Source organism: Sorex fumeus, unplaced genomic scaffold, assembly GCF_029834395.1.
Source record: "Sorex fumeus unplaced genomic scaffold, SorFum_2.1 ptg000122l, whole genome shotgun sequence".
In the NCBI taxonomy this organism is placed as follows: domain Eukaryota; kingdom Metazoa; phylum Chordata; class Mammalia; order Eulipotyphla; family Soricidae; genus Sorex; species Sorex fumeus.
In genome coordinates, this window is record NW_026606179.1 from 5209381 (window position 1) to 5231940 (window position 22560).

The following is a 22560-nucleotide window of genomic DNA, read 5'->3' on the forward strand; positions in this document are numbered from 1 at the left end:
GCCCAAATGGCAAGTGTATGTCCAGTGGGAGGAAGGCCCCGGCAAACTCTGCGCTGGTGTTTTGTCAGCCACTTATTTCAGATCTTGCCTGCTCTCTTTGACATGTGGTTGAATGTCATTCATGGTAGCTGAGCAGTGCGCATCTGCACAGCTGCCTTGCCTAGAGGGGGAAGTTTTACCAAAGCACCTCCTATTTCTTTTCATGTTTCTGTATCCGGATCTCTCAAGCTTCAGTGTCTATGAGACTAGAACACAGGTTAGTGGCCCTCAGTCAGTGGTCAGCTGATAAATATTTAAGGACATGGCCCTGAGGTGCAGAAAGGAAACGCTCTATCAAGTAGGGTTTCCCAATTCTAGTGGAATAAGCATCCTTCAACCTTTCTACACCCAAAGACTGGTCCCTGTTCTGGATACCAGCACACAGAGCAGCCATTATAACCAAAGCCTAGGCCATTGTTTTTTCAACTTTTCTACACTTGCAGACTAGCATCAGTCCATGGGCCATCATTGCCCATCAGACCACGGGCCATGGACCAGTGGTGTGAGCAACTCATTGTATTTCAAGTTAATCTCAAGCTATGGAGTACACAGAGTGACCATGGAGATGTCTAAACAGAACCTGTGAGATGTGTACAATTTGACTTTTGCAAGCCTATGCTTTAGCTTCTGTTTCTCTCAAAGCTTCCATACATGATTCCAATATTCCAATATGGGTGCTGGCAGCAATATATTGTCATCCCTGCCCTCCAAGTTTATGCCTGGAGTAGGGCCCGAGACTTTGTATATCTTTGTGGGTTTTTTGTTTGTTTATTTGTTTTGGTTTTGGTTTTGGGGATGCACACCGGGCTGTGCTCAGGGATTACTCCTGGCTCTATGCGCAGAGATTATTACTTTCAGGTTTGGGGGAACATATGGAGTGCCAGAGATAACTCAGGTAGAACTTGTGAAAAGCAAGTGTATTACTTGCTATATTATCTCTCTGACCTCGACTCTGCATTTCTTACAAGTTCCCAGGTGATTAAATCTCAACTAGAATCATGTGGGAACTTTCTTCTTTTTTCTTCATATCTGTGCCAGTTAAATTCAGTTTCCCAGTGGGAACCTGGATCCGTGTCTTAAAAATATTCCTCTTGGGCTGGAACTATAGCACAGCAGGTAGGGCTCTGGCCTGGGGTCACATAGCCTATGGGTGGCTAAGAGAAGATTTGGATCCAGCAGTCTGGCGTCAGCATTCCAGTCCAGGGAGATGTCTCAAAGGACTGGAGTATGTGCTTTGTATGGGGGATCCCCAACTTCTATCTCTAGCACTGCGTAATTCCCCAAGCACTACTGAGAGATCCTCCAAGTCATGGGGCCAATCAATTTTACAGCCAATATGGCATTTTTCTTGCATGTGGCTGACCCAGGTTCAATCCCCAGCATTCCATATGGTCCCCTGAGCACTTCCAGGAGTGATTCCTGCGTGTAGAGCCAGGACTAACCCCTGAGCACCACTGGATGTAGCCCCCAAACAAACAAAGAAATTCCTTCTGGTGAGTCTAAAGGGCAGAAAAATTTGGGACCATGAACACATATGGAATGTGGCAAAATGTCTGGGGTGATGTGTGTCTAGGAGACATGACTGAGGTCTTTAAATTGGAGTGGTACAGGTACTAGACTGTGTTGATTGTTCATTTTGGCTGTGTCTACCCAGACCTATGGAAGCCGGAACTTGAAGTACGTGGGGGTCATCCTGCAGAGGGGGGTGATCATGCTGCTACTCTGCTGCTTCCCCTGCTGGGCGCTCTTCATCAACACCGAGCACATCCTGCTCCTCTTCAGGCAGGACCCGGATGTATCAAGGTGAAATGGCACCTTCCACAGTGATATTGGGTGGGACTGAGGCTATCTTGGTAGAAGGTATTTCCCTTCTGAGAACCAGCAATACCAGGAACCAGGCCAAGGTGGGGCAGAAGTTTCTTCAGCTGACTTCAGCAAGACCTTAGGGCTTTCCATACTTATTCCTTAAGATCTAGACTCAACCTCATCAGGATGATGAATCTTGTGAACATCCTCCATCTTTCATATCATTGCAAGAAGATAGCTTGCAATGTTTATTCATGGTTTTGTGATTCTTGACCACGGTTGATATCTATCCCCTGGATGCTTTAAAAAATCACCCATGCCTGCCCCCCCCTTTGTTTTCATTTATTCAATGTATGCTTTAGCTTCTGTTTCTCTCAAAGCTCCCATACATGATTCCAATATGCCACCAAGTTTGAGACCCATTGTTTTCTGAAAAAAAAACAAAAACTATATAAAAGTCTCTGTCCTGGACCAGTATGATTCTGAACCCTAGGGGTTTTGACAATGTTGGTCAAGATTTTTTATTATCAAAGCTGTAAGTGGGCATAGTTACATCTGAAAAACATCTTATAGTGTACAGAACAGCTCCTCAGTGTAGGCAACAACCCAGTTACAGAACTGGAACTGAAAAATCCTGCCTTAAGCCTAAAGACTTGGAAGGACCAAGAGGGGTTAATCTGATTATAAGAAAGCTCTCAGTATAAAAGTTCACATTTGCTCCATTTGCAGTCTAAGCCCATTTACTTAGAAAGAGGCGAGAATGAAAAAAAGAAGTTTGAATTAGTTTATTCTGCCTTTCTTTTCCCTTAAAATGACGACCTTACGGACTTTCTTTTCTTTTTGTTTTATAGGCTTACCCAGACCTATGTCATGATCTTTATTCCAGCTCTTCCAGTAAGTTTGCTTGTGTTAAGGGGCTTGTGAGTGTTTCTTCTTGAGATCCACTGATGAGGGAGAGCAGAGCTCTGTCTGGATGAACTGACTCAGTCTGATATGATCCCCACATGTGGTATTGGTGGCTCTAATATTTATCATAAAAGATACAAACATTTGCCCCTCAAGAAAAAAAAACAGAGTTAGAGTTATTCTAGTGGGCTACAGTCCTGAGCAGTGCTGGAGTGGGCTTGGGGAGCATCCATGCAGAAGTTCATAAATCATTTTGTGTGTGTGAGGGGTAAAGTCTTCCACACTGGGCCTTCCTCTGCATGTTTACTCTTTTTAGTTTTGTTTTGGTTTTGATTTTGCTTGTGAAGTGTGGTCACACAGAGCCTTAAGTGTATGTTAGTACTGACACAGTCATATCTGCCCAGTGAATAATAAGAACTCAATTGGAATTCATTACTAGTGTAGCCAGTTAGTTTGCCAGGGCCATGACAGGGGGGTACAGATCAGGGAAAAAACAATGGACGTCTATTTTCTCACCATTTGGAGGCTGATAACTTGGGATGGAGGTGTTGTAGGAAAGGTTTCCTTTGATAAGAGGTTTTCCTCTCTTCTTGGCTTACAGATACCAGGCTCTTGCCTCTTTATATATCCCTGGGTTCCTGTGTTTTCTGATAAGTATATATCCTATTAGAACAGGGTCCACTCTAATTCCCTTATTGTAACTTAGCTCTCCAAAAATCTTATCACCAAATAGTTACCTTGGGAGTTAGAACTTTAACATATGAGTTTTTAGGGGTCGCAGCTCAATTATTAGCAATAGCCCTCTACTTTCAGGATTGTTATTGTACTCATTAATTCATCCTGAAGACTTTCACTTTTATTATTTTTTAATTATTCCATGAAAAGGGCCTATTAGTGATCCTTTAAGGGAGATCAAGGTTGCTTGAAGTAGGTCCATCTGTAAAAGTCCCCAGGCAGTCTGGCTCCCCCTCTGCTCTAGCCCCATCCTAGGCTGACTCTCAGCAAGACCAGAGCCTGCCAAACTGTGACTCCAGCTCTCTGCTTCACGGAAGGTGAAAATGCTGACGTTTGTCTGTCTTTTTCTCTTACAGGCAACCTTTCTTTATACACTGCAAGTTAAGTATTTGCTCAATCAGGTAATGCGGACTTTCCTTTGGTGTGGGGGCTCACAAAAGCTTGTACCTTTCTTTCTGGCACTATGGGGCCCTGAAAACACTGAGGGATAAGAAAGACCAGGGTGGAGCTTGCCTGTGGAGTCACTGAAAAACATTTCCCCATTTATGCACTTAGGACTTTGGCAGTGAGTGTTTTGTTAAATGATATCAAGAAAAGGACAGATTATTTTATATTCTGGAAAATTCACATCTGATTCCCATTTATAAATATTGCCATTGGAAGGCTTAAGGTTATAGCTGCAGTGTTCTTTGGCTCAGTATTGTAACCCAGACCCAGGACCAGAGAGATAGTATGCTTGCCTTGCATGTGGCTTGCCTTACACATGGCTGAGCTGTGTTCAGTCCACAGCACCACACACGTATAGTCTCCTGAGACCTTCCAGAAGTGATCCAAGCTAAGCCCTGTTGGTATGACCCAGACCCTCTCCTCTCCCTGCCCTCAAAATAACTCAGATCCCTGGAAGTAAGGGCATGTGTCTGTTCCCTAATTGCAGTATACCCATCACAATCCAGGTATCCAATTCCGCACTTGTCTGTCTGTCTCCATGGGGTCCTAAAAGCACACGTTGTAATATTGCCTCAGAATCTTCATGGGATAAGCAATGACCATATGCCAAACACTAGTGCCTGGCATCCTGACTCCAGTTGATGCTGGACTGTCTGGGAGAAGGGCATTGCTAAGGCCACTGTGTCTTCTCTGATGAGAATTTTAGTTTGTAGGAAACATACTAATTTCCAGGGGAAGTGATGAGAGTACTGCCATGATCCAAACAGAAATGATGAAGGTCTATGATGAAGAAAAGGCATCCCTGTGGGATAATGGGCGACAAAGTACTGGGGCAGACTCTGGAGAGTGACATTATGGCTTAGCTGGAGGGGCCACAGGAAAGCAAGGAATTGCTTTGAACCCAGTTTCCATCTGGGGGCCTGACCTACCTATGTGTATAAGACAAAAAGAAGCAATTGGGATTGTTGAGAAAGTAGCAAGGGTATCTGGTAGGAAGAGAAGTGAGGAAAGGTAGGAGAACACTCATATTTTTTAGTGTGTGAGGAAATGAGAGGAGTTGGTGGCAGAGGGTTTTAAGGATCTCGTCTTACCTTACTCTGCTCAGGGAAAGACATCTCTGTGCACGTTTCTCTCCGTCTGTGAGCCTACTGCACCCACATTTATGTCTCTGACCTCCTGCCCAAACATTCTTCCTCTTGCTCTAGGGCGCCCCAGACTTGTGACACATTTGACCTTTCCCTGGTGCTCTGTAAGCCCGGCCCTCTGCTTTCCTGAATTCTTTCTCAGTTATGGCATTGTCCATTATCTTCTCCCTTATTCATTCATATTTTGTTTTAGCTATTGCTGGGGGGTTCAAACTCAGCAGTGCTTGCAGATTGAACCCAGATCCTCTTATGTGTGGGACATGTCCTCTACCACTTGAGCTTCATCCCTGGCCCAACTGTTCTTCCTGTATCCCATCATACATCATTCTATTCCCTCCACCACCTTATCCACCTCCCCCTACACACACACACACATACACACACACACACGTCTGTCTCAGGGCCCTATAGGTCTCACTTGCTCCTTTTCATGCTCGTTGCCTCTGCCTTTAGTCATCTTGGATCCTTCTCTTCCCCATATTACTCCAGTAGGTGCTTTTGTTATTGTTATTGTTATTGTTTGGGGGGTTCCCAAGTGATGTTCTGGAGGCCAAGGATCCCTTCCAAGAGATTCTCAGCCAACTGGGTTAATGGTTTCAGTCATCTCACTGGTGCTTAGGGACCTCTGGGGCCATTCCAGTAGTGCTTGGGGGCCTCTGGCATGGTACCCAGTGATGCTCAGGGGTCCATGTGGTGCCAGTAATCCATCTGGGGTCAACCTGCATTACAAGCCACTTAACCCTGTACTGTGTATCCACCTCCTTCAGTGAGTCTTAATTCACCCTCTTATTGCCAGTGCTTTCCTGAGTCATTTAATCTATATGTCCTTATACCTGAAATGTAAATTTAACTACCTGACTTGTTCACTAAAATCTAACTGAAGTCTCTTGACAAAAATCCATGACCCTTGGAAATGGTTGTTGAAGAAACTTCTCCTGACCCCTTAGGTCTTGACCACCAAGACATGAGAGACAAGCCTGCAGTCTAACACAGTCAAGATTCTCAGCCTGTAGCCTTGAGAACTCAGAGGAAACTAGGTTCTCATCAAGGAAAGGGGGAGGAATCATCAGAAGATCCTGAAGGATAGATTCAGGCAAAGTCAGAGGAAGCCTGGCCCAGGCAGGGTAGGCCCTGGTTCAGTGTCCCCTGGAGGGCTTGAACTGTTGTGTGGTTCTGTGTCTTTACTCCTCAGAAAGTGCAAAGTTAATATTGATGTTGAAGGTGTTAGATGTAGGCTACTAAGGTGGGAGATTTGGGTGGGGTTGATTTTTAATGTTAAATGTTTTGTTTTTATTGACATTATTTCAAACAGCCAAATTCTTTTTTGCTTTATTTTGGGGCTACACCCCGCAATGTTCAAGAGCTACTCCCCTCTTTTAGAGTTCAAGAAGCACTCCTCGTGGTGCTTGAGGGACTGTGTGGCACTGGGATGGAATCGAGGATTCCTTTACAAACAGCCAAATTATTTACAGTCTATAATTTTAGAAAACTAAAGTGATAGCACAGCGGGTAGGGCGTTCGCCTTACAAGCGGCCAACATGGCCGACCCGAGTTCGATTCCTCCGCCCCTCTCGGAGAGCCCGGCAAGCTACCGAGAGTATTCGATATGCCAAACACAGTAACAACAAAGTCTCCAATGGAGACGTTACTGGGCCCGCTCGAGCAAATCAACGATCAACGGGAGGGCCTTTACCTTTACCTTAAACTTCCAAAGAACAAGAAATCTGTCATCTTTCAAGCGCAGGGGGAGCATGTGGGGATAGGAAGATGACTTGAAGGACTAGAGTTGTGCTTTTGCATGTCAGAGGGCCGGTTTTGATCCCTGAGCATCACTGAATGTAGCTCAAAACCAAACAATAGAAACAAAAGGCAAAACAAAGAAAAGGAATGAGGTTACACATTCCAGTTTTCTGTTAGCCTTACAGATGACTTGATCCATGTCTACTATTCCTTCCTGCTTCCTGGCAGATCTTTACCTCCTCAGATCTTTACCTCCTCAGTCCAGTGGTATTTAACTCTTGTACCTTTACATCTTCTTTGGAGAAGACAAAGAGAATGAATGGAGCCTTTCTACATTTTAGTTCCGAGTACCAGTTGGATAGTAGGCACTTTCTAGACCAGTGGAAGTAACTTATTGTCTACTTTTAAATCCCTGATGCTCTTTGCATTCCTGTAGATGAGCCACTTCTCTATTTACCTCTGCATATGCCTTTCATACCTTGGAGAGGAGGATGGGGGGGGATGCAGGTGGGAAGGGAGGAGCAGCAAATTCGAGGCCCTCACAGGCAGGAACTTCTGGCCACGCAGCCCTGTTTGGGTCAAGAAGACAGTTCCAGGGTTCTCATGTATGGTGCGTGGTCCTGGCTTCTTTCAGGGAATCATATTCCCCCAGATCGTCACTGGAGTTGCAGCCAACCTTGTCAACGCTCTCACCAACTATCTGTTTCTCCACCAAATGCACCTCGGCGTGATGTGAGTTCTGCTAATTCCCAGGATGGGGAGAGGGCTTTGACTTGACTTGCAGATGGTCTTTCTGAGGGGGTGGTGAAGGATGGGAAAACTTGAAACTTTTAGCTGGTCATTGTGTCCATGCCCATCTTCTCAAGACACACTGGAGAAGCACCAAGGGATGGAGTGTAGCGCTGCTCTGAAAAGATGACATAGTACATCCAGTGAGGATGTCTCACCCCTGCACCCAGTAGGATGGGGGGGCAGGTAGAGGAAGACACTGCCGTTTACTGGCTTCTTTCTCCCCAGGGGTTCTGCGCTGGCAAATACCATTTCCCAGTTCATCCTGTCCTTGTTCCTCTTCTTCTACATCCTTGGGAAAAAACTGTATCAAGCTACCTGGGGAGGTAAAGGTGCTTTCAATTTCCCAGCTTGGATGTGGGTTTTGTCCTGGGTTGAGCTCCAGCCTGGTGGCCAGATGTGTTGCCAATGCCTGTGTCCTGCAGGATGGTCCCTCGAGTGTCTGCAGGACTGGGCCTCCTTCCTCCACCTGGCCATCCCCAGCATGCTCATGCTGTGCATCGAGTGGTGGGCCTACGAAATCGGGAGCTTCCTGAGTGGTGAGTGTGGGGAGAGAGGGTGTGGTGACTGGAGACGGGACGACGCATGTCAACTGCTGCTCTCTACCAGGTGTCCTTGGCATGGTGGAGCTCGGAGCCCAGTCAGTTGTATATGAGCTGGCCGTCATTGTGTACATGGTGAGTGTTGGAGAGCCACTATGTGCAAGTGCTAGATGATTCTCAGGATGTCACTGACCTCTAGATGAATTCCTGAAAGTATGATTTTTATTTGAGAATCTGAGGGGCTGGGTCCTTTAGGGATAGTTAGAAGCTCTGGGCTATAAAAACCACAATTGAGTGGCTAGAGCAATAGTACATTGGGTAGGATGCTTGTCTTCCATGTGGCCAACCTGGGCTCAATCCCCGGCATCACATATGGTCCCTCAGCAGTACCAGGAGTGATCCCTGAATGCAGAGTCAGGAGTAAGAGCACTATCAGGTGTGACCCCCAAACAAAATCAAATTACAATGATTCATTGCCAGATGCCTCTCTCTCTCTCTCTCTCTCTCTCTCTCACACACACACACACACACACACACACACACACACACACAGACAATGCAAATCAGAAAGATTCTATTTGCCTGCCAAATATGAAGAATATTTTCTGGTTATAGCATCTGGGGCCAGGTTGGAGCATAAGCAGAGGATGATGCTGGACACTGGCAAGAGCCAAAAGGCAGAAGGAATCCAAATGTCCTAATAGATCAGATGTGGTCTGTCAGGCTGGAGCGATAGTACAGTGGATAGGGCGTTAGCCTTGCACGCGGCCAACCCGGGTTTGATTTCTAGCATCCCATATGGTCCCCTGAGCACCGCCAGGATTAATTCCTGAGTGCAAAGCCAGGAGTAACCCCTGTGCATTGCTGGGTGTGACCCAAAAATTTTCAAAACATGGTCTGTCCTTGCAATAAAATATCATTTCATGTTGGAATGGAAAAAGTGGAGGTACACGGGAGAACCCTAGTCATTAGAAGCTTTTCTCTGTCCTTATTTTTGTGAAAATATCATGCTGAAGGGCTTTCTCTCTAGTAATTATCACTTTTCAGTTAAAAAAGTCAGGTGGGAGCAGAAGACTTTTATAAGGTGGAAACTAAAGTTATCATGTGGAACTTGATGCTGTTTATAGCATTAATGCTAAGATCTCCCCCATCTCAGATTGCTCATATAGAGTTGGGTTGGGGGAAGATGGCTGGGTCACACCTCGTGGTACCCAGGGTCTATTCCTGACTCTGTGCTCAAAGGTCACTCCCTGGAAGGACTTGGGGGATAATGTGGATACATCGAAAGTGTCTTCACCCTTGTACTATCTGTCTGGCCAGATTGCTTATATTTTAAAAGTAAAAATAGTATAGATTTACTATTTTCCCAAAGAATTAATCTACTGAAAACTTGTTTCATTGAAACAGGTCAGAAAAATGCCTTTAATGATGGGGATTATCCTGTGTATCTTTTTTCCATTTTCCTATCCTCAACAGGATTTTTTTATCTGTCACTTCAACACTATATATATATATTATACATTTATTTACATATATATTTATCATTTGTATTTTGTATTTTTTGGGTCACATCCAGCTGTGCTCAGAGCTTATTCCTGACTCTGCGCTCAAGGATCAAGGATCACTCCTGGCAGGCTTGGGGGCGCTATGAGGTGCCTGGGATTGAACCTGGGTCAAACGTGTGCAAGTCAAGTGCCCTACCTGCTGTACTATCTATCTAGCCCCTATATTTGATATACTTTTTCTATTTCTATAAGCTCAGTAGCTAAATCAAATAATTTGTTGTTGTTGTTGTTTGGGGCTACACCTGATGGCATTCAGGGCACACTCCTGGTGCCATGCTTCAGGAATCTCTGCTGGCAGTGCTTGGGGAACCATGTGAGATGCTGGGGATAGATCCCAGGTCAGCCACATGTAGGACAATTATCCTGTCTGCTGTATTATCTCTCTATCCCCATCAGTACTAAATCTAGATCTTTAGTACTATGTAATATTCCATTGCATGTAGTATAACTAAATAAAAATACTTTCCCAGTGTCAAATATTTAGGTTATTCACTATGTTTCAGTCTAGCAGATCACTGAACATCTTAGGACAATTATCATTGTGTACTTGTCTATTTAAGAAAAATTCTTAGAAGTTTTGAGCTTTGCTTTTCACATATATTATAATAATACTTGCTTTAGATTTATAATTACTTACATTTATGTTTCTCCCTAATCAAATAGATTTATTTCCTCTATTCATATCGGAGAGCCTGGCAAGCTATCGAGAGTATCTTGCCTGCACGGCAAAGCCTGGCAAGCTACCTGTGATGTATTCCATATGCCAAACACAGTAACAATAAGTTTCACAATGGAGATGTTACTGGGCCCGCTCGAGCAAATCAATGAACAATGGGAGGACAGTGCAGTGCAGTGCTATTTATCCACCTTGTTTTAACATTTTGCCAACCTTATTCCCCAATCTTGCTTTCCTCCCTCCCCTTCTATTCCCCTCTTTCCTTCTCTCTCTCTCCTTCCTTCCTTCCTTCCTTCCTTCCTTCCTTCCTTCCTTCCTTCCTTCCTTTTCCTTCCTTCTTCTCCATAGTCAAATACAAGCAATTGTTCAAATAATGGCCTTTGTAATTATTTTTTTCCTGGAAATATGGTACCGTGCCTTATTAATGTCCTCTAACCTAGAACAGATCCTCATCCTTTCCTTGTCTTTCTTGACCTTGCCTTTTATTTTTCTATGTAACTGGAATGTATAATGTTAAGAGAATTAAGTCAGGTATACCACTTTGTGTATTGTGTATTTTCTCACATATAGAGCCATCTTCATTTGTGGGAATTCTAGAAATGACACAGTGTCACTCTCAAGCATTGTAGTAGGCATTAGGTGGAGGATCTACATCTTTGGTACCCACTGCTGGGTTAAGGCAGTGTCTGCCAAGTTTCCCCACCATCGAGTCTCTTTTCTGCTTTGCAGTTAACCAGCAGTCCTCCAGGAGATCTCTGTTCTGCTCCCACTAGATAGGACTAGGATTGCCCTGATTATTTTCAGGTGTGGCCAAAACTAAACAAAAACAAAAAACAAAATACCCAAGCCAACTCAGAGTCCCATTTCTTAACAATATTATCGTCTTCCACCCCTCTCACAGAGGGGCGGCTGTGGACTTGGTGCACTCACTGTTCCCCTGAGTCCATCCTTTTGTACCCAGAGGGGAATGTGGTTGTGTAAGGCCTCCACACTCAGAGACACAAGTTGGAAACTGGGTGTGATGAGGTCACAGCCTGGGGTGCCAGGGTTCACGTGTGTGTGTGTGTGTGTGTGTGTGTGTGTGTGTGTGTGTGTGTGCGTGCACGTGCACAGGGAGAGGAGGATGTGGAACTGTAAGGAGGCAGTTAGTCAAAAGGATTGTTGCAAGTAAATCTTTTCAAACTTTTACTGTTTTGTGACCTGGGGAAGCTGTGGGGAGATCCCGAAGCAGGGCTGCCCTTGGAGCCAGTGTCACTCTGTTTCATTGCAGGTTTCCTTTCCCCCTTAGATCCCGACAGGCTTCAGCGTGGCTGCCAGCGTCCGTGTGGGGAACGCATTAGGTGCAGGGAACATTGAGCAGGCCAAGAGGTCCTCGGCAGTTGCCCTGATCATCACAGGTGCTTAGACACCCCTATAACCTATGTCTGGTACCTGACAATCCCCCTCTTTTTACTCTGCTGTTTATTTGCAATTTTGCCTCCAGAACTCTTAGCTGTAACCTTATGTGTCCTGATGTTAAGCTGTAAGGACCTTGTGGGGTACATTTTCACAACTGACCGGTGAGTATTGGGTTATTCTTGAAAGGTGACTATGTAGGTAAGAAATGGTTGCGTAGATGTTGGGTCTGGTACTGCTGTGGTTGTTGCATCTTAGGGCAGGGTGGGGGGATGTCTGAGTCATTTGCAAGTTTGATGTTATTTGGGAAGAAGTGATTGTAAAGGGGAACTAATTTATAATCTAGAATGCCAGGTTAATAGTTTTTGGGAGAATAATGTACACCTAGGCATCAAGATGCTCTTGTATCATTTTTCCTGGTCTTCCGTGTAACTTGCTTCACTCCGTATCATATCTGGTTCTATCCATGTTGCAACAAAGTGTATGATTTTGTTCTTCCTTAGTGCCACATAGTATTCTGGTGTGTGTGTGTATATGTGTGTGTATATTATATATACCACAATTTGGGGGGGGCCACACCCGGCAGTGCTCAGGGATCACTTCTGGTGGTACTCAGGGAACCATACGCGGTGCTGGGGGTTGAACCCAGCTGCTTGCAAGGGAAGCAACATGCCCACTGTGTTATGACTCTTGCCTCCTAACAGGTCTTTGATCCATTCATCACTAGCTGGACATTTGGGTAGTTTCCATATATTGACCATTGTATTAAGTGCAGCAATGAACAGAGGTGCGCATATATTCTTTCAAATCAATATTTTGGATTTGATTTATTTTAAACAACCTGCAATGTTACCATTCAAAAAATGTTATTGGGATAACATAATTATTTTTCTGTCCTTTTTATTGGAGGAAAGCATCTTATTTGGTGAAGGATTTTATATGTATTAGTTTATCCAGGAGTTATTTATCAGAAATGTTGTAGATTTATCTGCGACCAAACTCACTCAGGGATTTCTTGCTTTCCTAGGCCAGCAGCGAGAGTATCTCAGTTTTATTTTTATTTCCCCTTTGTTGCTTTTGCTGTTGTTTCCTTGGTGACCGGAGGCTGTGCACACTTGGTTGTGGTACTTGCACACTTGTCTGTGCTGCTTGCTAGGGACTGCACATATAGTAGTATGAATTTTAGTTTTCTTTAAGTGTGGGCATTAAAAGCCAAGTCTTTAGTTTTGATAGTTAAGTCCCATTTCTCAGAGTCAAGAAAAATTCTGCAAACTTTATCCATGGCCTTGGTAATATGCTAACCTAGACCCATAAAGGGAACCTTAACTTTATTTCAAACGTATTAGAGACTTGTGAAATAATGTTTAAATGGATGGTGCTAGGGCCAAAGATATTGTCCAGGGTAAGGCATTTGCTTTGCACTTGGTCAACCTGGGTTGGATCCCCAGCATTCCATATGGGCCCTCAAGCCCTACCAGGAGTGATCCCTGAGCACAGAGCCAAGTGTTAGCACCAAGTACTGCTGGTGCTAACAAACAAGCAAAAACTGGATGACACTATAATCCAGTTTTATTGGGGGGGCGGTCACCAGATCATTTAATTTTGTTGTCTATACTAATTAAATAGACTATCTGTTTTCTCCAAAATTGATAACGAAACATGGAGTTGGTTTCCGATACAGACCAAGATACAGTAGGATTTTCCATGAGTAGAGCATTGGCAGGCACTTGTGAGTCTCTTTGGTTAAGTAGAGAAGCTGCATGTCTGCATTCAGGACCTGCATGGTTCTACTCTTCCCACATGTTTGTCCCCAGAACCATGTGCTTTATCTTTCAAACAGAGAAATCATTGCTCTAGTGGCCCAGGTGGTTCCGATTTATGCTGTTTCCCACCTCTTCGATGGTCTTGCCGTGAGTAACATGCTGTGTTCCCTAGATGTTTGCCATCTCTGTGTTTCTTCTTTGATGATACGCTAAGACAGAGAAGGGGCATTGGGGAAGGGAGGTAACCCCGAACGCTCTTACCAGATTCACTTTACAAGAGAATTGCATCACTGCTTTCTAAGTCTGAGCACGGTAGAAAGGGTCACGGTTGGGATGGGAATCATCCAGATAAGCCATCTGCATGGCTCACACTGATCAAATCTTATCTGCCTGCAGTGCACAAGCGGCGGCATTCTGAGGGGAAGTGGAAATCAGAAGGTTGGAGCCATCGTTAATGCCATTGGGTATTATGTCATTGGTCTCCCTATTGGAATTTCACTGATGTTTGCAGCCAAACTGGGGGTGATCGGTAAGCTTCAACCACGGGAGGGCTGCAGAATACCCAGCAGTCCCCAACCGGACTGTCAGGGCTCAAAGGCTTTTCCTGAGACTCAACCCTGAATTAGAAACTTTCCCAGGTTCCCTCAGACCCTGTTCAAGAGGGCACCAAAAGGACTGGGGAGCAGGGTCCCCAAGGTCCCTGCTCATTCCCCTCATACACGCATAGGCAGGGGCCCTTACAGTGCTCTGCCTATTCCTCTCTTTCCTGTCACATCAGCTTCTCACTTCTGCAAAGTAAGTAGCATCAGGGATGCCAGCTTTTGTGGCCCTGATTTTTTTCTTCAGGGATTTGCCCACGGCCCTCATAAACTATCCAGCCACAGCCATACGGAGAGGGTTGAGGTCTGGCAGCAGCAATCACCAGACAGCTTGACTGAAGTTCTTACACAGCTTTTGGCGATAGCCAAAGTGGCCGAGTGACCCCAGAGCAGAATCTCTGTGTCTTAACTGTCCAGCAAGAGAGGGATCACCAAGGGAACAGCTAGGGGGCACCTCTGTCATCATCTTCCCTGCCCTCCTCACCTCCCACCCTGAAAGGCATAATGTTTTTTTGTTTGTTTGTTTGTTTTTAATTTTTATTAGTGACAAACCAAGAGGTACAGTTGTAGACTTACAAATTTTTGTGCTTGGGTTTCAATTATACAATGACTAAGTACCCATCCCTCCACCAGTGCCCATTTTCCACCACCATGGATCCCAGTATCCCTCCCACCCCCCATCCTTCCCATCCCACCCTGCCTCTGTGGCAGGGCATTCCCTTTTGTTCTCTCTCTCCTTTTGGGTGCTGTGGTTTGCAAAAGAGGCATTGAGTGGCAATCATGTTCGGTCTTTAGTCTACTTTCAGCATGCTTCTCCCATCCTGGGAAGATCCTCCCAATACCCTTTATTTGGTGCTCCCTTCTCTATCTGAGCTGCCTTTTCCCCTAGCATATGTGACTGGCCTCAAAACCATGGAGTAAACCTCCTGGTACTTAGCTATTCTTGGGTGTTAGTCTCCTATTTTGTTACTTTATGTTCCCCAGATGAATGCAATCTTTCTATATCTATCCCTCTCTTTCTGACTCATTTCGCTTAGCATGATGAAAGGCATAATGTGTTCAAGTGTGTGTCTTCTGGGTCTCCACACAGGGCATAGGTGATATGTGTGATCTCAGAGGAAGGTGGGTTTGTTCATGGCCTTCTTCATTCCCTTTCTGTGCTAGTAAGAAGGAATTTAATCCACAGCATTTGAAATGAATGGCCAGAACTAATCTTGAAAAAATGGGGGGGGGGGGAGGGGAGGAACCAAGGTTTGATTTCTAAAATAATAATTTGGAATATGTCTGCAGTCCATCAATGAAACCAAAACATGTTATCTTTGGGCAAAGCTGTGACTGACTTGAGGATGGGTTTGTATTTCTATCCATGGAACCTTGGCAGGCTGAGGGGAGGTGAGAAGCCATGTGATACCTGGCTTGAACTTCCTGACTGTTGCATTCCATTATATTGCACATTTTTTTCTCAAACTCAATAATATTTTAATGAAAAACATGGACGGTATTCAAAGACAATGGAACTGCCAAGGCAAAGTTCACCAGACTTGTGTCAGGGTACAAAAAATGAGTCAGCTGAGTTTCTGGATATTATTCATATTTGAACTTATAAACATATAGGCCTAGATTGTAATAGCTTTAAGTTTATACCAAAGAGCAATATTAGAAGCACTGTCCTCCCGTTGTTCATCAATTTGCTCGAACAGGTCCAGTAATGTCTCCATTTTGAGACTTCTTGTTACTGTGTTTGGCCTACTGAATACATCACTGGTAGCTAGCCAGGCTTTGCCGTGCGGGTGAGATACTCTTGGTAGCTTGCCGGGCTCTTTGAGAAGGGCAGAGGAATTGAACCCGTCTCGGCCGGGCTGACTGCACACAAGGCAAATGCCGTATGGCTGTGCTATTGCTCCAGCCCAGTAATATATGTGGTGGCAGGGATTGAACCCAGTTTAGTATGTGAAGCAAGGTCCCTGCTTGCTATACCACCTCTTTGGGAAATAATACTTTTTGTTTTCTTTTTGGGTCACACCCGGCAATGCTCAGGAGTTACTCCTGGCTCTGCACTCAGGAATTACTCCTGGCGGTGCTTGGGGGACCATATGGATGCTGGGAATCAAACCCAGGTTGGCCACATGAAGGCAAACACCCTACATGCTGTGCTATTGCTCCAGCCCCTATGAAGGGTTTTATTACAGTTTTGATCTAGCTCAGGTATCTATCAGGCAATGTTGGCTTCAGAAAATGAGTTGGGAAACTTTTGCTCCTCTCTTGTTGTTTCTTGGGCCATGCCTGATGGTGCTCAGGACTTACTCCTGGCTCTGTGCTCAGGCATCACTCCTGGTGGGGCGGGGGGAGCCATATGGGATGCCCAGGATCAAACCCCCTTCAGCTGAGCTCAAGGCCAGTGCCTTCCCCAGTGGCCTCCCCACTGTCCTCCTCCATAAGAGGGCCATGCCCTGGTCCTGGAGCAGCTGTTATTCTGGCTAACTTCTCCACTGAACCTACATTAGCAGAATGTATACTTAAAACTATAGATCCAGGATTGGAGAGATGGTATAGTGGTTAGCACCCTTGCCTTGTACGTGGCCAATCCAGGTTTGATTCTGGGTATCTCATATTATCCTCCAAGCCTACCAGGAGTGAGTGATTCCTGAGCACAGAGCCAAGAGTAATCCCTGAGCACCATCAAGTATGAACTGAAAAAACTAAAACAAAAACAAAATTAAGGGGCCAGAGAGACACTATAGCGGGGAGGGCACTTGTCTTGCACACAACTAATCAGGGTTCCATCCCTGGCATCCCATATGGTCCCCTGAGCATCATCAGGAGTTATTCCTGAGTGCAGAGCCAGGAGACAGCCCTGGGCATCACTGGGTGTGGCCCCGAAACTATATACATGTATATATACACATACATATATATCTATATAAAAAAAAAGACAAGGATCTTTGTTCACTAATGCACAAATGGCAGGTACTCATCAACTTTATTGTCCAAAATATGGTCTGATCACACCTGGAAAAAGTGATATGAGAATAATTTGTACCAAGGAATGGTAAAAATCACACCAAGTTTCTAGGCCATCTAAACCTATAAACTCAGTCTTGCCATCTTACTCTTGCTGGGGGACCATGTGATGCCAAGAATTGAATCAGTGCTTCCTGTAGGTAAAGAATTCACTCAGCACATTGAAATGTATGTATTTTTTGACTCATTCGTTTATTTATTTAACATATATTCCAGGCCTTGAGCAAAAGAAGCAAATATGTTTAATTGAATTAGATAACTATTTTTCTTAGTTTTCTTGCTCTTTTTCTTAAGAATCACAATTAAATAATAAATTAAGAACCAAAATTTAATTACATTATTAATGAAATATATTTTTTATGAGTTGGTGAAAGTACAACAGGTAGGGAGCTTGTTTTGTACACGGCCAACCTGAATTTGAGGCCCAACACCCACATATGGTCCCCCATAGCCCACCAGGAATGATTCCTAAGCACAGAGCAGGAGTAAGCCCTGAGCATAGACAGGTGTGGCTCCCAAACCAAAAATTAAATATATATCCATATGGAGTGATAGCACAGCGGTAGGGGTTTGCCTTACAAGCGGCCAACAGGCCGATCCAAGTTCGATTCCTCCGCCCCTCTCGGAGAGCCCGGCAAGCTACTGAGAGTATCTTGCCCGCACGGCAGAGCCTGGCAAGCTCCCCATGATGTATTCGATATGCCAAACACAGTAACAACAAGTCTCATGATGGAGACGTTACAGGGCCCGCTCGAGCAAATCGATGAACAACGGGAGGACTGTGACTGTGACCGTGACCATATATATGTACATGTATGTGTGTGGGCTGGAGCAATAGCACAGCAGATAGGGCGTTTGCCTTGCATGCAGCCAACATGGCCGACCAGAGTTCGATTCCTCCACCCCTCTCAGAGAGCCGGGCAAGCTACCGAGAGTATCTCGCCCACACGGCAAAGCCTGGCAAGATACCCGTAATGTATTCGATATGTCAAACACAGTAACAACAAAGCCTCATGATGCAGATGTTACTGGGCCCGCTTGAGAAAATCGATGAACAACGGGAGGACAGTGACAGTGACATGTATGTGTGTATAGGTAGATGGATATATATAGGTGCTTACCAGGGATTTGCACTGCATTGCCCCATTTTGGTGTTTACACTCACCTGGCTACATACAGCCAGAAATCAGCTGCAGGTTGAGTTACTAGAATCGCACTCAGCATGTGTGGCAAATTCAGAGATTTGAACTTGTGATCGGGCCTTCACAAGGCAGCCATTCTAAGCCTCTGCTTTTCCTCTAAGCCAAAAACTGAATCAGTTCTTTTGTTCTGTAGTAGAAAGTTTGTCTACAACTGAACCAGAAAGGAAATTTCTATCTTTGAAGTCTTAATTGAGCAACTGAGAAAATTAAGATTGGGGGGTGGGGAGAACCTCAGTGAGCCCCTGGGCCACATCTGTGCAGATGGACTTGGTCCACCACAATGGAAGGCAGACATCTCCACTGTCCTGGGGTACCCTGAAAAAGGCAGAACAGTGATCAACTGCAGGGGCTAGAGTAATGCTATAGAGGGCAGGGCTCTTATCTTGCAAGTTGCTGACCTAGATTTGATCCCTGGCATCCCATGTGTTCCTCCAAGCCTGCCAGGAGTGATCCCTAAGTGCAGAGTGAGGAGTAGTCCCTGAGCACTGCTGGGTGTGGCAAAAAAAAAAGAAAGATAGAAAGAAAGAAAGAAAGAAAGAAAGAAAGAAAGAAAGAGAGAAAAAAGAAAGGAAAAAAGAAAAAGAAAAGAAAAATTAATCAAAGCTGTAAAACAAGAGGCTTCCAGAGTAATAGATGGTAGTATTTATTTGAATTGGGGGTCATCAGGGTGTGGCAGGTCTCAATTTTCTTGAACTCCTAAAACCAGTCAATATCCTCATCCATTTGATTTCCTCACTGGTAGAACTGGCACATAGAAGGGCGAGAGTGGGCTACAGGAGGCTAGAGAAGGCTTCTGGATACGTCTTTCAACTCTAGGTTTGAGCCTAGCTTTGTTTTCACCTTCCGCAGGTGCTGGGACAGTTAAGACCATGTCTGGTGGGAGATATCTGTGCTTTAATGAGTCCCGCTCTAGTTGTACAGTTACAGCAATAGACTGTTTCACTGATGGAGTATCAGTTTCAGTACCAAGAGCTTGTCCTGGGCTCTGCATCAAATGGAATGACGGAGGCTTGATCTGTGAAGAATATACCCAATGTGATGCAGGGACACTCTGCAACCTGAGGAAGTAGCCATTTCTGTGCATTTCCTACCACACTTTGTCTGCAATTGGTGTCTTCCATTATGTTCATAGGGGTCTCACAGAACAGAAGAGGAATTATAGGACAAAATGATTTAGGTCCAAGGGTGGAGAACAGGAGAGTCCCTGGGTTTGCTGAATAAAAGGGGCTAACCAGGGGCCGGAGAGATGGTACAGAGGGCAGGGCATTTGCCTTGGTGCAACCAATCCAGGTTTGATACCTAAAATCTCATTTGTTTCTCTGAGCCAACCAGGAGTGATCCCTTAGTACAGAGCCAGGAGTAAGCCCTCAGTGTTGCCAGATGTGGTGTGGGTCCAAACCAAACAACCATAAAAAGTAATAAATTTGCACCCCTGGCAATGGAAATCCTAAGAGAATGCCTTCTGTGAAACAAAGCCAAGTTCTTAGAACACAAAATTGAGCCAGAAGTTGTACCTCAGGCTGCATAAATAGTAACTCTCAGTAAGGGTTGGTGCAAGTGGATGTTGGTCCGAGGAGAAACAAACCTTGCAGTTCTGGGGGACCAGCTTGCACAACAGGCTTGCAGAGATCAAACCTGTCTTGTTCCTTGAGCATCTCCTGTGACAAACAACACTTTTACATTGCATAATACAAGACAGTAAGCCCCAGGAGAGCATCACGGGAAGAAAGGAACATTCTGATTCTGCTAAGGGTGCCAAACAGATGGGAACCACTGGCAAAACCCATGTACCAAACCAAAGAGGTAGCCCAGGAGCTCAGTGAAGGGTGGAGTTAGATCAGTCCTGACAAGGCTCATGCAGAAAGACCAAGGGACTGCAATGGGTCTCCATCTGGTCCAAGGCTAGGGTCCATGGTGATAGTCTTATATGGCCTCTATGATTAACTATTGTGAGTTTCAGGGAAAAAAAAGCACAGTGGCATTCAGGACAAGAGGATTTGGTGGCTGAGAACCATTCCCCTGGCTGCCCATGGTGATGGACGGACAAAGGATGGGGGAACAGAGAAACAGGGCTCCAGGCTCGTCAGTAGTTTATTTCTCTCTCCTCCACAGTGTAGTTCAATCTCTCCCTTACAGCACAATTGTTGTAAAAATTTTGGTCATAGTTCCAGTCACTGTAGTTCCATCATCCTAGTCTCCTTATAAACCTCAAAGTCCTCTACCCCTCTTATCCCTTACAGCATAGTTACATAGAAATCATGAAGGGTGGGGGCGCACGTTGGTGGGGTTGAATATTGCCATAACAAACAGAGGTAAAACCACTCCTTCAGGGGAAGTTTTTGGGGATTAACTCAAGGACAAAATCTCATCTGAGGGTTCAGCACTCCAGATTACTAGGAGATCTGCTCAAGGGCAGCATTCCATCCAGGATGAATTGCTCTATCCTTTCCTCAGCTAGTTTAAACAATCATAGTAAATTTAGCACTGTAGCACTGTCCTCCCATTGTTCATGGATTTTCTCGAGCGGGCACCAATATCGTCTCCATTGTGAGAGCTGATACTGTTTTTGGCATATCGAATATGTCACGGGGAGCTTGCTAGGCTTTGTTGTGAGGGCAGAATACTCTCGGTAGCTTGCCAGGCTCTCCGAGAGGGGCAGAGGAATCGAACCCAGGTCTGCCTCATGTAAGGCAAACTATGCTATCGCTCTGGCTATGCTATCACTCTGGCCCATAGTAAATTTACTTCTTATAATATTTCTAGTCATTTTGTATGAACACAGTAAGAGATATATTAAGCTTAATGGTTGCTCTTCCTGGGGACATTTCACTATATATCCCAGACTACAGTCCTCAGGCCAGGTTAGTCTTCCTTAACCCCAGTGGGGTCCTTATTCAGTTACTTCTTTTTGGGTCATGACAGAGTTCGTTCCATGACCATGATTTTTTTTTATGACCATGCTTTTAACTTATTATACTTATGATGCTTAGCTTGTCCCCTTTTGATGCCAGGGGTAGCTTACCGCTTGCCCTGGGTCCATCCAGTCCCTTCATCGGGACCTTCCTTTTGGGGGTGTTAGGAAGTAAAGGAAACTGAGGCTTAAGTCAGGTAAATATGATGAATGCTCAGAAGTAAATATTATTGGAGTCGATTAGCTCCCATGTTACAAAGCATAATCACTGTCTTCCGGTGTCTATACAAAAAAGAACATTGCTAAATCACTGTATCACTGTATCACTGTCATCCCGTTGTTCATCAGTTTGCTCAAGTGGGCACCAATAACATCTCCATTTGCAGTCTCTCTTTACTTGTCCTTCCCAGTGGTGCCGCATTAGAGGCTCTATCAGGGTCAGGGGAATGAGGCCTACTATTGTTACTGTTTTTGGCATATCAAATACCCTACAGGGAGCCTGCCAGGCTCTGCCATGAGGGCAGGATACTCTGGGTAGCTTGCTGGGTTCTCCGAGAGGGAGAACTAGACTATTAGAGGTCATGCTGCACACTTCTGGGAGCTTTGTTTTATAGTCTCTGGATCTTGGCCGTTGATGGGATTACATAGCACTGGGGGCAGTTTGTGTGTGTATCTGCCTAGCTACTAGAAAATGGGGGATCTGGGTGGAGGAGGCCCAGTCCTGATCTGAGCAGGCTTGGAGATCTCAGCCCTGGGTCCTGCCCACCTGGGTTCCTCTGCCGGTTCCTTCATGCATGAGGCTTGTCCAAGCGTGTGGAGAGTGGCCTTGAGCACAGCTGTGGCTGGGTTCCGGAGGTCTTTGGCTGCCAGGGCTCTGCTCAGGGCAGGGAGGGAAACTCAACCCGCCTGCCTCCGAGAGGCCCTGGTAAGACAGCCAGTCGCAGGAGCAGGAGATTCTCAGGAGTAAATATTATTTGAGTCAATTAATTCCCATGTTACAAAATATAGCATCAACTATCTTCCTGTGTCTATACAAAAAGGACATTGCTAAATAAACCATGCATATGACATAAAGGAAAAAGAAAGGCAATATAGTATTATTAGTGCTTGATGGAATTGGGTGTGCTTCAGGGGCACTGTTGTGGGAGTAACTCAATAAACCTAAACTTCCTGGGGAAGAAGCAAAGATAACCCAATGTTATCCAGCAAACTATAAAAATGAACAAAAACCAGCTGACTGAGAAAAGCCAAGACCCTTATGGTCTTGCTGTACAAACAG

At 45.0% G+C, this 22560-nt stretch overlaps 1 protein-coding gene across 2 annotated transcripts in view; it reads left to right on the forward strand.

Moving 5' to 3' along the window:
• The window catches only part of LOC130044221 (multidrug and toxin extrusion protein 1-like), a 40669-nt gene that overhangs the window by 12781 nt on the left and 5328 nt on the right, over window positions 1–22560 (forward strand). Inside the window, exons 4-14 of one of the 2 annotated variants that reach the window (XM_056136876.1) lie at window positions 1694–1842; window positions 2697–2739; window positions 3843–3887; window positions 7453–7550; window positions 7836–7933; window positions 8033–8146; window positions 8217–8284; window positions 11679–11787; window positions 11874–11949; window positions 13626–13695; window positions 13945–14077. In XM_056136876.1, the coding sequence (XP_055992851.1) occupies window positions 1694–1842; window positions 2697–2739; window positions 3843–3887; window positions 7453–7550; window positions 7836–7933; window positions 8033–8146; window positions 8217–8284; window positions 11679–11787; window positions 11874–11949; window positions 13626–13695; window positions 13945–14077 (1003 nt within the window). The remainder of the gene's footprint in view (window positions 1–1693; window positions 1843–2696; window positions 2740–3842; window positions 3888–7452; window positions 7551–7835; window positions 7934–8032; window positions 8147–8216; window positions 8285–11678; window positions 11788–11873; window positions 11950–13625; window positions 13696–13944; window positions 14078–22560) is intronic. The other variant, XM_056136877.1, reaches the window with a different exon arrangement.